This window comes from Panthera uncia (assembly GCF_023721935.1).
Source record: "Panthera uncia isolate 11264 chromosome B2 unlocalized genomic scaffold, Puncia_PCG_1.0 HiC_scaffold_24, whole genome shotgun sequence".
NCBI lineage: Eukaryota > Metazoa > Chordata > Mammalia > Carnivora > Felidae > Panthera > Panthera uncia.
The window spans coordinates 57,045,529-57,062,693 of NW_026057580.1; the positions used below are offsets into that span (position 1 = coordinate 57,045,529).

At 36.2% G+C, this 17,165-nt stretch overlaps 1 protein-coding gene across 3 annotated transcripts in view; it reads right to left on the bottom strand.

The window, feature by feature from the left end:
• Positions 1-17,165, bottom strand: part of MMS22L (MMS22 like, DNA repair protein) — a 125,818-nt gene that overhangs the window by 96,167 nt on the left and 12,486 nt on the right. For all 3 annotated transcript variants that reach the window (XM_049654021.1, XM_049654022.1, XM_049654023.1), the window contains 2 exons: positions 16,740-16,853; positions 6,404-6,580 (listed from right to left, as the gene is read on the bottom strand). In XM_049654021.1, the coding sequence (XP_049509978.1) occupies positions 6,404-6,580; positions 16,740-16,853 (291 nt within the window). The remainder of the gene's footprint in view (positions 1-6,403; positions 6,581-16,739; positions 16,854-17,165) is intronic.

The window sequence follows — 17,165 nt, forward strand, 5'->3', positions numbered from 1 at the left end:
AGACACAGAATCTGAAGCAGGCTCCTGGCTCTGAGCTGTCAGCACAGAGCCCAATGTAGGGCTCAAACTCATGAGCCAGGAGATCATGACCTAAGCCCAAGCCGGACGCTTAACTGACTGAGCCACCCAGGCGCCCCTGCAATATTCTCGACTTTAAATGACTGGATAATGTTCATGTAAGATGCTCATTACATAAAATTACTAAACAAACATTTCCTTAATAAAGGTACTCAATGACTGTGGTAGCCCCTCTCTAAAATGGCCCCAAATGACCCTGTCTCCTGGTATTCATACACTTATTTAACCCTCCACCCCCACCCCACTGCACACTGTGCCAGGGTTGGTCTGTTATCAAGAGAGCATCAGTACTAATAGGAGTGTTGGTATGTCACTTCCAAGATTAGGTTAGAACACAATGAAGCTTCCATCTTAATGAAAATCTCTTGTTGACTCCGTCAGGGAAAACCATAGTGTGAACAGGCCTGAAGAAGCCTATATGATGAGTAACTAAAGCCTCCTGCCAACATGAGAAAGACTGGAAGTGAGTCCTCCAGCTCTAGTCTTCAGAGACTCAAGCACCTGCTGATAGTTTACTACAAACTCATGAGGGATCCTGGGCCAGAACCATCCAGCTAAACTCTTACTGTATACCTGAGCCTTAGGAACTGTGTGAGATAATAAATGTTTGCTGTTTTAAGCTGCCAAATTTTGTTTCACAGTAATAAATAACTGATACAATGACTCAGTTATTTTTAGCAAAAAAAAAAAAAAAATTATTGACCTTTTCAGATATATTTATGTAAATAAAGTGAATACAAACCTTTTATGAGGAGAGAATCTGTAGTAAAGAATTTGGCCTTACCCAAAGAGAAAATCTGGCCTTTATCCTTGGCTTCTGGGGAGTAATTTCTAGGCCCTTGGAATGTTGTACCTGATAGGGATATCTTTGTTTGCCGGGGAGCCTAGAGTCATACTGGATAGTCTAACAATGTAATTGAGGGTGGAGGCTGGCCACAGCCCAAAACCAACAATGTGACTTAGGCTAAGGGCTGTGGAGACCTGGAAAGTTGATCTGAAGATTGAGATTAACCGTGTGGGCAATCAATCCATCACATCTATGTAATGGAGCTCCAATAAAAACTGAACACTGCAGCTTAGGCAAGCTCTCCTGGTTGGAAATACTCCCTGCATACTGTCACACACTGATGCCAGGAGACTAAGGTATCTTGACAACATGGGGAGAAAACAACAGGAGCTCCACATTTGGTACTTCTGGACTCTACTATATACTCCTCCCTTAGCTAATTTTAATTTATATTCTTTCTCTGTAATAAACCATAACCATGACTGTAATAGCTTTTAGAGAGTTCTGTAAATCTAAGTAAATTATATGGTTTTGGGCATTCTTGAGCTTGCAATTGGTGTCAGAAATGAGCAGCCTTGGTAACTGGTCCTAAAATTCTCTCAAAAAGGAGACTATTTTGTTTTATAATACTATATGAACACTGTGTTAAGGTCTTTATATTACTTCCTCAAAAAAAAAACAAAAAACAAAAACTTTCCATTTCACAATTTCCAAACACAATTAAGTCTCAGAGAGGTTATGTATATATACATACAAGTCAGAGCAAGAATTTTGCTCCAAAGCCAGTATTCTTCCCATTTTCTAATAAACCTTCCCTCACCTTTCAGCAATTCCCTTTTATATCACTCTTGACTAAGAAAACATCATCACTAACCCCAAATAAGCAGGGGTTATGACAGGACTACTGTATTTAGCTTTATAGTTTCATAGTGTTAGTGAGTATATTTCAGCGATTCTGTTCTATCAAGGCATCTGAATCACAGGAATTATAGGCAAGTAATGTATTCTTGTCCTGAGAATTTCAACTCTGTGGATCAGTACTGTGGCTATAATCTAAAACAAAAATAAACCATAACTCAGATTAAAGAATGACAACTATATCATGCCCAAATCAAGTCTAAGAGACTGTATCAAAGGACACAGATTTTTTTCTCCACAGCAAAACTGAACTTTGAGCACCTACATTTCTTTTCTACATACTAACTTATACAAAACTTAATCTCTCTGACAGAAAGGAAATATGGGGCGCCTGGGTGGCTCAGTTGATTAAGTGTCCGACTTAGCTCAGGTCATGATCTCACGGTTTGTGAGTTCAAGCCCTGCACTGAGCTCTCTGTCGGTACAGACCCTGCTTCGCATCCTCTGTCCCCCTACCCTCTCTCTCTGCCCCTTCCTTCTCATGCTCTCTCTCTCTCTCTCTCAAAAATAAATAAACATTAAAAAAAAAAAAGAAAGGAAATAGGAAGTCATCAATTTTGGGTTATGTTTTAATATCTCTTATCCCACCATCCAAACTAAGACAACCACTTAAGCTTCAGGACAGGTCATGTCTCTACCACAAATATAAAATAGATACCCCATTCTCCACTTCCAGCAGACAAGGTAACTTGGTGCAGCTCTCACTTTAAGGTTATATTTCAGACTTTTTATCTAGTCACCATTTCAGATGTTTCGAAGATGAGCATCAGCTGGCGTGACATCAGCAGGGAAAGTACTGTTAAACTGATTCCTGCAATGCCCCAAAATATTTCTTCTCTTTAAACTATATTTGCTTTTAAAATAGATGGTGGCAATTGTGAGAAGATAACACACTCTTATCTAGGTTGAAAGAAAAACCTTAAATAGAAACACATGAAACTCTAAAGCCTCTAGTATGAGAGATACCAAATTTTCCTTACAAGCCTACATTAATCAATTGGCAAATTTTGTGATTAAATGCACAGCAAAAGTTTAATCCACAAAAAGCTTTTAAAATACAATTAAAAAATGAAGCATATGTGAAACCTATTTACAATGTTAAAATTTTGAGATGCCTGGGTGGCTCAGTCGGTTGGGTGTCCAACTTCAGCTTGGGTCATGATCTCGCGGCTTGTTCAAACCCCACGTTGGGCTCTCTGCTGTCAGTGCAGAGCCTGCTTTGGATCCTCTGTCTCCCCTTCTCTCTGCCCCTCCCCCACTAGCACTTTTTCTCTCTCTCTCTCTCAAAAATAAACAAACATTAAAAAAAATTCTTTTTTTAATTAAAAAAATAAAACGTAAAGATCTCATCTTGTGAGTGGAACAAAGCAGGCTTATTAATGCATGGCCATTTTCTATATGGTAGTTGGCTGTGATACTATATCATAAAAAGAAAAAAGAATTCAGAAAATTTTCAAAATTCTGATCAAAATATATCCCAGATCCAAATTAGCATTCTGCATAATCTCTCTGAAAGGATGAGTCAATATACCTTTACATTCATAGATCAGAATGATTACAGGACTTCTGAACCAAATTGAGACACTTGAGAGTAAAAGGAAAATTAACCAGATAGGAGGAGGGGATAATAGGCATAACAGAAACTGTCCATGGCAAACTGGTACACACGGTTTCCATACTGAAGGTCTATTCATGAGAGAAGGCGGTCTTTAGGAGAACCCCAATATCAAATTTATCTAAGTGACAAAGATAGGCTGACATTTAACTACGGTGTACCTCAGTTTTGTTACTTGTAAAATGGATGTGTTACTCTCTCACCTACTTCATGTTACTTCACAGATATAAAGGCTGCTTAGTCGCTGTGAAATATTAAACACTTAGCAAATGTGGGGCGCCTGGGTGGTTCAGGAGGTTAAGCATTCAACTCTTTCGGCCCCGGTCACGATCTCAGGATCATGAGATTGAGCCCTGCGTTGGGCTCCGTGTGGAGCTTGGAGATTGCTTAGGATTCTCTCTCTCTCCCTCTCCCTCTGTCCCTCCCCCATTCATGCTTGCTCTAAGTAAATAAATAAAATTTTTAAAAAAACCCACAAAACACTTAGCAAATGCAATATGCTGAAGGCATCACCCCTAATGAAAACTAGTATCAACTAGAGAGCTTGAGGTGTTTTTTTTTTCTCAAAGATATTAAGAAGTCCAGAAATATCTGAAGTTCTTTGAGCACTCATGAATACAGTCCAAGTCTGTTTTACACATATACATATGCATTATACATCTCTATTATTTTTATCATATGAAAGGTTCTTTTTCAAATATGATGGCATTTTCCTCTTAAAACCTTCTATATAATTTAAATTAAGATTCTTAAAATATATGTATTTTAGCAAAAGAAAATCATACAGGAACTGCTGACATATTAAAAGACGTAGATTAAGCTATTTTAAACACAGACAATTCAATTACTATCTTGATTCAGGGCTAATAAAAGCATTAATTTCCTATGGAATTCTCTGTATGAAATAGAAGAGTGATTTCAGCAATGCAACTGTACAGTACAACAGTAATAGTAATGATATATATTAACATGGCTAGATTACGTACCACATGTGGGTGTATGTGGAGGTCAACATCAACCACCACTGAAATACACCATTCACTTGCGTAAGTGTTAGCGGCAGTTCCAGCAAGCATTTATAATCTGAAAGCATGCTCCCTGAAGCAAGAGGCAATAAATCCGTTTCATGTACATCCTATCATTGGCACCTATTATTATGATAACCACCTTAATGGTAACTCAAAGGCGCTTTTAACTAATTACTGTTTTTATTTACACCGATTAAAATCAAAAATATGTACTGGGGAATTAAAATGGGAAGAGAAATAAAATGCTGATGTAAAGACATTATTTTATAGGGTAAATTTTTGAGTTACTTTAATGTTCTAGTATTCTAATGGTTAAAAGATGTGAAACATTAACATATTAACTCCACAAAAATACTCAATGAAAGGTCTACTGCAATAATAACGACAATCTGCTATGATTTATGGAGTATTTACTACATATCAGCATGATAAGAACTGATGTACAGAAACAAAGGACATATAATCCTTTTCTCTGGGATGCTCATTCCACTGATCCCTCTCAATAAATTGGTATAATGCTTAAATACGTTAATATTGATCTGTGTGTGAGTTTCTCAGAGAACTTTCTGATTTATTATTTTAATTTATCTTGGGATCTCCTGGAAAGCTTTTTATTATTAGGCGGATCATTTAGAAGACCTTTTGAGGTCCTTTCCATTCCTATGACATAACTGTCAATGCTAACTGACCCTCAGATTCCATGCATGATTTCCGAGCTGACTTTGTTCAGTATTCAAAAAGAAGAAAGTCTGTCAAGGAACAGGTTTCATAAGCAATGATCTCCATACCTGATAGAGGATGAGAACCAAGAAACTTTTTACAAATAAGAATTCCCAAATTCCAAACCAGATTACTAAATCAGGACCTCTAGAGTTGAGATCTGAAAACCTGAATTTTTAAAAACTTCCAGGTAGGTCTGATGGATGATAAGCCAGATTTGGGAACTACTCCCCCCGCCCCCCCCTGTAAAAGGTAAATTTTGAAAATCAGACACATTAGCTAAAAGATTCCATATGTTATAGAACTGATGGGCTAATAGAATACTACACTATTCACTTCTGAACATGGAATAATTATACACAAATAGAACTTCAAATAAATATGTCTACCAGCTAGTTTTATTCACAGGGCTTTTTAAATAACACCAAAAAAAAAAATGTTTCTAACTAGAAATTAATATAATAAAATCTATTTGAAGTAAACCTCATGGTTGTTTAATAGATTAAGATATCTTTATGAAAAGCTTCCCTAAAGAAGCATTATTCGGAAGAAATAATTTTACCTAATTATTCACAGAAACTACTAACTCATTACTGGAGACATGTGCTTTCCCTTCATCAATTTTACAGATTTTGGAACTAAAAGGCATTTTCTGAACACTCAATCCCATGATTTTTGGAAGAGGGAACACAGGCTCAGAAAGGTTGAAGTAATTTACTGAAGGTCACACAACTACCTAGTAGCAGAGCCAGGACTGGACTAGATCTCAAGTCTTCTACAAGGTGCTCTTCCTTAAACAGTAAAAACATAAAAATTACCATTTTTCAAGATGTTTAGGGAAAGGTCTACCAACTTCTAGATTCAGAAGCTGAATTTTTCCCTGTAGGATTGTGATCTACTTTTATTTTTAATTTGTTTTTTTAATGTTTTATTTATTCTTGAGAGAGAGAGAGAGAGAGAGAGAGAGGGAGGGAGAGAGAGAGAGAGAAGGGATAGCATGAGCGAGGGAGGGGCAGAGCAAGAGAGGGACACAGAATCCGAAGCAGGCTCCAGGCTCTGAGCTGTCAGCACAGAGCCTGACGTGGGGCTCAAACTCACAAACCATGAGATCATGAGCTGAGCTGAAGTTAAGACACCCAACTGACCCACCCAGGCGCCCCTGTGATCTTTTTGTTGTGTTTCTGTGCTCGTTTACTAATGTGTCTACAAAAAATACATATTAATAATATGAGAAAGTTTAAGAAAATAAAATCTTACCATTTCATCTTGTGTTCCATGGCGATCAAACTGGTAAAATGATGCTACATGAGTCATGATCCACCAACTAAAACCTAATGGATCCCTGGGCTGGATTATAGGCACAGAAGGTCGTCTTCGGTCACTCGATTTGTCAAAGAATGTTTTAAGTAGTTTATTCAACCAGTTCCAAAATGACTATACAAAGAGAGGTAATATGATTCAATTACACTAAGAACATAACCTTTGGTTTGGGCTTTTTTCTCCATTTGTATAATAATATATACACATAAAAGAGAAAAAAACCCATGTATGTGAAATTTAAAGAATAAAAATACACGGGTTAAGAATTATTAGAACATGATTAGCACTCTAGAAAGATCCTATGTGTTCCACAATCACATCTTCTGCCATCCAGGGGAAATGATTATCCTGACCTTCATCATAAATCATTCTCTTGTTTTTTAAGTTTTGCCACATAGGCCTATAAGCCTAAATCATATACAGTTTGGCTTCCCATCACCACTTTTTTATCCATGTTTGTATTCTTAAGTGGCCTAATTTATTCTTTATAACTTGCTTCTTTTCTCAACATCGTGTTTCCGAGATTCATCCATATTGCGTATAGGCCTAGTTCATCAAAGTATTCCAAAACATGACTATATGATGAACCATTTACCTGATACACTGTTGTTGAACATTTGATGAGTTTTAGTAACTTTTTTTCTAGTAATTTGTCCATTTCATAAACATTTTCAAGTTATTAGGCATACAGTTAATGACAATATCTCAACTTTTAAAAATATCTGCAAAATCTGGTCATGTTCCTTTTTAAATTTTTAGTATTGACTGTGTAATCATTTCAAGAGAAATTAGCCAATTTTAGTAACTTTTAAAGAACCAATTTTTGGCTGTTTTAGTCTTTTTCTGTTTTGATCTTTGTTATTTTTAATTTTACAAATTTGTGTTAGTTTTATTTGCTACCTTTTACTTTCTTTGGGTTTATTATGCAGGGATTTTTTTTCCCTAACTTCTTGTATGATGAATTATTTTTAAGTTTATTTACTTATTTTGAGAGACAGAGCATGTGTGTGAGTGGGGGAAGGGCAAAGAGGAAGAAAGAATCCCAAGCAAGCTCTGAGCTATCAGACCGGAGCCCCAAATGGGGCTCAATCTCAGGAACCGTGAGATCACAACCTGAGCCAAAATCAAGAGTCAAATGTTTAACTGAGCCATTGAGGCGCCCCTATGATGAATTCTTAGCTCATTAATTTTCAGCTTTTCCCCCCTCTAACATCTGTATTTAAAGTTATAAATTTCAGGGCTCTGCAATGGCAGAGGCTGACGGAACTCTCCCTCTCTCTCTAACCCTCCCTACTTGAGAGAGCTCACTCTCTCAAAAATAAATTAAAAAAAAAAAAACAACATAAAGTTATACTTTTCCCTCTTTATCTTTAGCTGCAGTCCCAAAGCTTTAATTAGTAGTATGTTAGTTATCATTTACTTCAAAAAATTTTACAGTTCCCATTATATTTTCTTTCACCTATGGGTTAGAAATGTATTTCAATTATTTCTAAGCATATGTGTATTTCTTCTTGTAATTCAATTTTTATTTTCATTTAATACTATGTTCTCAGCCACATAAAAATTTAAATTTGCTTTATCTTCCTGATAAATTGAACCTTTTATCAGTACAAAATGACCTAATGCTCTTATTGGTTTTAAAGTCTAATTTTCTCTAATGCTAGTTTAACATATTACATCTTTTTCTATCAATTCTGAACTCTTCTATAGTTTGTTTTAGCTTATCTCTTATAAACAGCTTACATTCTGTTCTGACAGTATATTTTTTTAAATGAGCATTTAGTAGTCCACTAATGTAATGACTCCTACATTCAGTTTTAAATCTACCATCTTATTCTGTATTTCTATTTGTATACCTATTTTTTCCACAAACACCTCCTTCTTGAGTTCTTTTGGGTTAAATATTTTTTTCCCCCTCCACTAGCTAGTACGTTAGTCTACTTTCTCTTCTTTCAGTGATTACCTTACAAATAACAGCATATAGGCAAATGTCTTGATAAGTTAATACATATCTTCATTCTCCTCTTAAAATAAGTACCTTAAAATACTCATTATGCCCTATCCAATTTCTACACCAGTATTACTGTGTACTTTAACTATTTCTTAATTCAAACAGATTATATTACTGACTTATACAAAACATTTACTATTTTCTTTGCACTTTATTCCTTCATACATCACACCACCTCTGCCCTGCCCCCAACTCCCCCAATTCAGGCACCATTCTTCTAAAATACCTCTTTTAGAATTCCCTTCAATTCTGTTTCACTGACAGTAGCTTTGTTTCACCTCACCCTTGAAAGATTTCACTGGTGAAAAATTTTAAGTTGACAACTACTTTGCTTTAATACAATGAAAATTAACATTCCCACTGACCTCCACTGCTGTTGAGAAGTCAGCTGATAGTCTAATTGACATTCTTTTGAAAGTAACATTTTTCTGTCTGAATGCTTGTAGCTCTTCTCTTTGTCTTTGATGTTCTGCAGTTTCACTATGATGTATCTAGGTCTGTTTTTTTTTCTTTTTTTTTTAATCCTAACTGGAATTTTCTTTCTTTTTTTTTTTTTTTTAAACATTTATTTATTTTTGAGACAGAGAGAGACAGAGTGTGAACAGGGGAGGGGCAGAGAGAGAGGGAGACACAGAATCTGAAACAGGCTCCAGGCTCTGAGCTGTCAGCACAGAGCCCAACGCGGGGCTGGAACTCATGGACCGTGAGATCATGACCCAAGCCCTAGTCGGATGCTTAACCGACCGAGCCACCCAGGAGCCCCTGGAATTGATTTTCTTAATGCAATAGCTTTTCTTAACTATGGAAAATTTTCTGTCATTTTCTCTTCAAGTATTTTCTCTGTTCCACTTTCTACTTCTTTGGAGCTACAATTAAAAGCATTATCATCTCCCCTCTATTCTTACATGCTGCATGTAGCCACCAGGTCTCTTCTATTTCCTATAATCCATAATAGTTCTTCAGTTATTATCTTTCCTGACCTTGACATTTTTGAGGAGTACAGGTCCATTATTTAGATTTAACTTAAGTTTCTTCATAATTAGATTCACATTATATATTTTTGGTAAGAATACCAAAGACACATTTTTCTTCTTTAAGTGTATCACATCACACTGAAGGTACATAATATCCATTTGTCCTATTATTGGTTAACTTTGGTCATGTGGGTAAGGTGGTATCTGCCAGATTTTCTAAACTGTAAAGTTACTGCTCCCTTTGTAACTGATAGTGTAGATACTTATCCAGCTGTAAAAATATTGTTTTTCGTCATACTTCTGGCAGCCATTGAGGATTCTTGCCTGAAACAGTTACTAAGGAAGTTGTCAACTGGTGATTTTCTAATTCAATCACCAACATCTACATTTATTAGGAGGAGTTTCCCTTCTCTCCATTTATTTTTCATTTATACCAGTATGAATCCATAAAGTCTTACTGTATAGATTACAATCCTTTGCTGTCATTTGTTTTGTTCCTCAAATTATCCCAGGTTTAGAGTGTGGGAGATCTTCATGTTGGCTCTTTTGTCCTTCAGAGGTGTCTTCTTTATTTTCTGAGTACCTCCTTAGTTTCTGGTACAAAATGTTCCAGGTTCATTTTTTTCTTTTCATGCCCCAGCCTGGAAGACCAGTCATTTGCCAAAGGAACTTTGTTTCTTGTCACTGGAGGTTGGTCTTCAAAACCAAGACATTGCAGTTTCCTGTTACTCAAATACTATCGTTTGTAGGCCCACCTATTGGATAAGGTAGGAAATGCATGTATGCATATGTCCATGCGTGTGCGCACACATGCACACACACACACACTCCTAGTTCTGATGATTAAAAACCATTATTTCATACTGATATCTCAAATTCTATTCCTACACATTATCTTTCACTCTACCTTTCCCTGTTTTCATATTTGTAACTCAATTTTCCAAAAGTGGCAAAGTTGGCTCTTAATCACCCATAATATATTAATTTGCTCAGTCCTAGAACCCAAATAAAGATTTAAAATTGCTAACTCATATATAGCACTGTAAGACAAATCTACAAACGAGTCCAGTATTTGCAGTTCATTACAATTCTTCTGTCTTTAGCCTTAGAGCACATTGTCAAAATAGTGCACTCCAAATTGTCTAGGTCAGTCCTCCCCCCCCATCACTTCTCCCATGTGTTACTCACTTATAATACAGTTCGATTTAGGTGTTTCTCTTTATGTTCCAATGAATCCCTCTTCCACGCACCTTGATTTATTTCTGGAGCATGTTCAAGTTTAGCACAGTTCTAAAATCATAACAACACATTCAAACCCTTCCACTGCATTGTCCCTCACCAATCTCCCATTCCTACCCACCGATTTCAAAGTTCTGATTTGTCTTTCCAGTATTTATCTGTGCACAACTAATCATATGCATTTACTATTTTCCCCATCTTCATACACAGAAGGTAGCATCCTATAAATATTCTTCTGCACTTTGCTTATGTAACAATAAATCCTGGAAATCAAATGCTTCAGATATTTTATTCAGTCTATTGAACACAGTACTCCAATGTGCTGATATACCATGGTTGGTTCAACTAGTCTGTGTATGGGCCGTTAGGTAGTTTCTCATATTATGCTTTTATAAACAATGCACTAAAGAGCCTGATGCATATGCATTTTTTCTGAATTGCTAGACGTATATACCAAAAATAAACTCCTAGAAGTGGGATTGCCAGGGTGAAAGTTATAAAATCCTTGGCCCATACATTTTGAATCTTTGTGGGGTTTTGGGTGTTTTTTTTTCTTTTTGTTTTTGGTATTAATGATGTTTTTATTTCACAGAATATTTCTTTAACAATCTTTCTGTGACACTTAAACGTGACAACATACATAAATTTATGCATATATGTGGTAGCTAAAATATAATTTGTACTGGTCAGAAACGCTATGATATTGCACATGGTACAACACCGGTGTCCCCTGCCTCATTCATGGCAATTTGGGGAGTACACATAAACTATATTTAGGTCTATTTCCCCAAAGAGGAGTGAATTAATTCAGCTATTTCTTTTCTTTCTTAAATATGCACTTTCTTACATAATTGTGTGGTAGGAAAAAACATGAGTTGTAGCACCAAATAAATCTGCATTTGAAGTCCAGTTTATCATATTCTGTTATTTGAACAGTTTACTTAACCTCACACCCATTCTACTTTCTGGCACATAAGAAATATCACTCAAGGATTATTTATTAGCTTTCCTTCTGTGAAACTGAAATCTAATTGACGCTTACTAGATAATGAGAGTTGGGTTTTCAGGAAAACAGTCATACAGATAGATCTACAAAAGCTATGTGTTTAGAATATTTCCTGGAACACAATTATGTCCTTGATCAAATTAGTTTATTTCCATTCTTGGAATTCCCACATAATTTGAGGTGTATGTGAATTTGCAAACCTTCCTGAGCCTCCACGAGGGTTCCTTAATTGCTTTATACACTGTCCCCTTGGGAAACATCATCCTGTTGGCTTCACAAAGGTCAGCAGGAGCACAGGCAGATTTGAAAATAACTTAAAAGCCCTGAACTGCCTCTCCCCTTTAGATAATTTCCTTAGAACATTAGTTCTTTGAACACAGACCTGATTGCAGAAAATGTCTCTTCCTCAGCAAGAAAACTCCAAATCCCATTCAATCTTCACCTACCACATTCCAGGGATGGGGGTGGGGGGGATGCCAGGGGGTAGGGAGAAGGAATTAAATACTTTACGGAAAAATGTTAGTGTGTATACGCATGCGCACATACGCATGATTTCTTCTTTTAAAAACATAATGAGGGGGGCGCCTGGGTGGCTCAGTAAGTTAAGCGTCTGACTCTTGGTTTCAGCTCAGGTCATGATCTCACGGTTAGCGACTCTGAACCCCACAACAGGCTCCATGATGACAGCTAGGCACCTGCTTGGGATTCTCTCTCTCCTTCTCCCTTGCTTGCACTCTTACACTCCCTCTCTCAAATAAACAAAAAAAGTTTAAAAATGTAAACATAATGAGGGTATTGTATAAATTAATGTTGTCACATCGTAAAGTTTAAAAATCTCTGTACAACATGAAGAAAGAAAAAAAGTCTCTGCCTTCAGCAGTCTGGAAAGCTGTTAAGAACAGGCCCTGTGTGGAGCTTAGACTGCTGTCAACATTCAGGGAATGATCATGTCTTCTGTGATATCATTAACTCCCAGGTGGATGAGGAAGGGAAGCAGCCCTGTTCTTGACATTTTCAATTGCTTTTTCTGTTTTTCTTTCTTGGTTTATCCACATCCATCTTGGTCCCCAAAGACACTGCATGTCAGATAGTACAAGGAATAATTTTCAACTAGCTTCTTTGCTGTCTTAGAAGAAACTTTTTGCTGTTTTGTTTCCTTTGGGTTTGGTCACTTTTTCTTGGTCTTGAGCTTTCTATCAAGGGAGTGAGTATGTCATAGTTCCAGTCCATATAATCTCTGTAGAGTGAAAGATGGGACCTACAACACTTTTCTCTAAGCTGAAGGCTTGCTCTGTTGTGGCATATTGTTTATTCATTATGGAGGCTGAAGTCCAAGATCAGGGGTCCTTCTCTAGACAGCAGACTTCTGGCTGTGTCCTCACAAGGAGGAAGGCTCTTTGAGTCTTTTAAGATGTTCCATTGTTACCTTCTGTTGTTTTTGAAAAGCCTAGTGCAGGTCAGATTACTTTGCTCTTTTAAGTTATTTGGTCTTTTTGCCTAGAAAATTTGAGGATTTCCTATAGGACCTAAAGTCATGTTTGAAATCAAACAGTTAGTATGATATGTCTTGGGATGAATTATTTGGAGTTAATCTTACCAGTTACCTGGTAGGCCCCTTCAATATGTAGAATTAGCTCTTCTTTTTTTCCCCCAATAACTGTTTTCTTGGATAACAGTGTTGAGTGTTAGCTACACCCTATTGTTCTGTTTTCTTCTTTAAAGACTCCATTTACACATGGCTATTTCCTTTTTGCTTTCCTTCCATTTCAGCTATTTTCTAATTCTTTATATTCCTTGGATGTTTTCTGCCTTTCTTTCATATCCCTGATTAAATTTTCATTTGAGTGTATTTTTCTTGGGCACCTTGTAATTTAGTCAACTCTAAATTTATTTTTTCTTTCATTTCTCTCCTGCATTCAATTTATTCTTTTCATTCATTTCTGGCTTTTACTCTACTTCTTTTTAACACCTGAGTATCTTATGCAGGGTGTTTTTTTTTTTTTTTTTTTTTTTTTTATAGCTCCAAATGTTTGTCTATTTAATCCAGTTTGGATTAAAATTAAAATTTCCTTCTGCTTCAGGGGTGCCTGGGTGGCTCAGTTGGTTAAGCGTCTGGCTCAGGTTATGATCTCACAGTTCGTGGGTTCCAGCTCTACTTCAGGGTTAGCTCTGTGCTAACACCTCAGAGCCTGGAGCCTGCTTTGGATTCTATGTCTCCCTCCCTCTCTCTCTCTCTGCCCCTCCCCTGCTCACGTGCTCTCTCTCTCTCTCAAAAATAAACATTAAAAAATTTCCTTCTGATTCAGTTGTTTCTTGTGCAAAGGGTGTATCAGCTAAAGTTTTTCAATGCTGTTTTCTAGTAGTAACTTTATAAAGACTTGTACCAAAGTTTCCTTTTCCTTTCTTTCATTTAGTAAATTTGGACTTTAAAAGATTTCCAGTCCAGTGGAGGCCTCTTTTGTCAATGTACCAAAGTCCCATTTCTTTCCTGAATTTCCTTTTTCTTTTTTGGTGGTGACATTGGTAGGAGACTGGGTATGAGAACTTTGATTTTGTTTTTTCTTTTCTTTTACAGGATCATTTTGTTTTTACTTCCTATACCTTTCACCACCCAATCACCAAGACTATCATTCCTTTTTTGCCTTTTTATTCTCCAGAATCCTACCTTCAAAGACTACCTACTCATGTCATGTACACACTTTCATGTTCTATCCGATATAGTCAGTTCTCTGACGTACAAGGAAGGTCAGAAAGGTCAGAATGACCAACTTTCTCAGTATATTCACAACCTGGCAATGGTTTTATCTGATGACTGATGTCACCTATCTGATGACTACTGCTAGCTCCCTTCTTCTCTTCTCCAAGTTGTTTTGCAGACTGCCCTTGCTTCCTATAAAGTTTTATGGTAGAGCTTTGGTGGTTTTTACCTTTAACTTAAAACCCTTTTATCACTCCTATCCTGTAGTTAAGCTATCAACATGTTGGTGTGGTTTTATTTGTTCTTGCTGTTCTATATTTTGGGGGAGTTACTTGGGAAGATTTAGGTGTAAGCATTCACCCAATGTCCATGGCTGCTTAGAAGTCACTGGTTGAAATTTTTACTACAATCCAGGCAACACCAACTCAGGCTATAAACCTGAGGGCTGGCTTGCAATAACAAATACACTGAAGCAATTTCAAACTGCAAAATATTAGAGTAAAGGGCTATTTTCCTTATAAATTTAGTTGAGGTCCTAGTTCCTCTTTTGGGGGGCCCAGAACTAAGGGCAGCTAGTGTGTTAGTAGGGTACCAACTTGGGTCGACTCTGACTTTGTCTTCTTGTACCTTCTACGTACAAAAGCTAATGTTCAAGTTTACACAATTTAGCAACTGTCTATAAGGTCATGGGGCAGCTTCAGTCTTCAGCTGACGTGAGTTCCCATCTACATTCAGTATTTGGCCTCAGGACTTCTCACTTTCTACAAGCTCACTAAAACATGCAAATGTTTATTGTATGATGATACCCAGTATGATAAGATTATTGTTTCAGCAGGAAGGTTAAAATGTCTTACTATTAGGCATGGCAAATTTGAACCTGAATTTAAAAATAAAATAGCCTTCAAAATCTGTGAATGATATCAATTACTTTTTACTTGTACTACAAAAAATTAAATGCCTTCAGATTTTCATTATTTTAAGACAAGTAAGTCTGGTTACTATATAAAATGAATAACATATAAATAATTTAGGTCAAACAATAAATATTACTATGCAAATTTCTACAATATAATATTTTAAAATTACACCTACTATATGAAAACTAACAGCAACAAGTACGAACCTGCACTATATGTGGTCTATATGTTCAAGTCTGAAATTGGTAAAATAAGAATTGTAAAGAAATATAAAATCCTTAAAAACAATAAGCTTTACAGAAAATGGAAAAACTGATATTTACCATGTCAATGAAACAAAATATGCTGGCAAATGATCAAAGGAAAAAAAAATCCTAAGACTATAATACTGAAATCTCACCAAAGAAAGCTGAACTCTACTGAAAAGCCAAACTGCAAGCAAAAAAGAATTTTTTTACTTGATTATAAGATATGTTAAGTTTATACTTAAATTTACCGCTGAAATAATAAACTGAAAATAAATATAACACCTGTAAACTCGTAAAAGTATGTTTGTTATTAGAATGAGATAGTAGCACCCAAACCCCAAATTGTGGACAATCAGAAAATTCTGAAATCCATTAAAATCAAAGACATTTTCATATAACATAAACAATTTTAAACATCATTTCACGATGAATTCTTTGTTCTTACTTCTGCCTGTGAATATTTCTTATTTTCTACTAATCCACAACAGCTGAATAAATAAAGCCCCATTCTGAAAGATTTGGCCCAAAATGAGGTCAAAGAAAATTTCTCATGCTCTCCTTAGCGCTTTCTTCCTCCTTCCTTGAAATAAGATGCCATAAAATTCTTTAATAAAAACCTATTTTAGGAGTGCCTGGGTGGCTCAGTGGGTTAAGCGTCCGACTTTGGCTCAGGTCATGATCTCGCGGTTTCTGAGTTTGAGCCCCGCCATCGGGCTCTGTGCTGAGCTCAGAGCCTGGAACCTGCTTCGGATTCTGTGTCTCGCTCTCTCTCTGCCCCTCCCCTGCTCACGCTTTGTCTCAAAAATAAATAAAACATTAAAAAAAAACAAAAACAAACCTATTATATTTCTCTTCAAATCTAAATCTGCCATATTTCCTAACTTGTTTCCTGGATTACTAGACAGTATGAAATATTTTAGCCCAAAAGATTCTTGATAGGAAAACAACAAAAAACTTGTGAAAATGAGTCAAATCTTGCACTTCTCCGAGATGTTTCATATTACCACTTTAGGGTTAAAAATATAGTAGGTATTTAGGACTCAACTAATGATGTGTTTGGTGGTGGTGGTTGTTTTATTATAAACAAGAAACTTTGTAACATTTTTCTTGGCTAAAACCACTGCATAAATTCAATTTAAGAGTTAGGAACAATAATTAACACATCAATCTGACAACTTACCTCTGAAAGAGACCATTTACTTCTGTGTTCTAGAAGATGAATGAGTAGAACCCATAATTCTTTAATACATGGACATGGGCAGTGGTGACTCATTAATGCTTCAGAAGGCCTGACCTGTAGGGAAGAACCAAAATGAGTTCTTTAAAAGAGAATTTTATATGCCACATACCTCGTTCCAAATGTTTTAAAAGAATGATTTAGATGACTTAACACTGATGTTCAATTACATAAATTGTTTATGAAAAATGTGCCATTCCATTAAATTTTAAAATAAATCCCCATTTTAAAACCAAAAGTATACAATGAACTTCATTTTCAACTTTTAAAAAAGTTTGCTTTAATCACTGATGTTCAGCAAACTTTTCCCGTAAAGGGCTAGATAGTAAATATTTCAGGGAGATATAGTCCTTGTCACAACTACTCAAC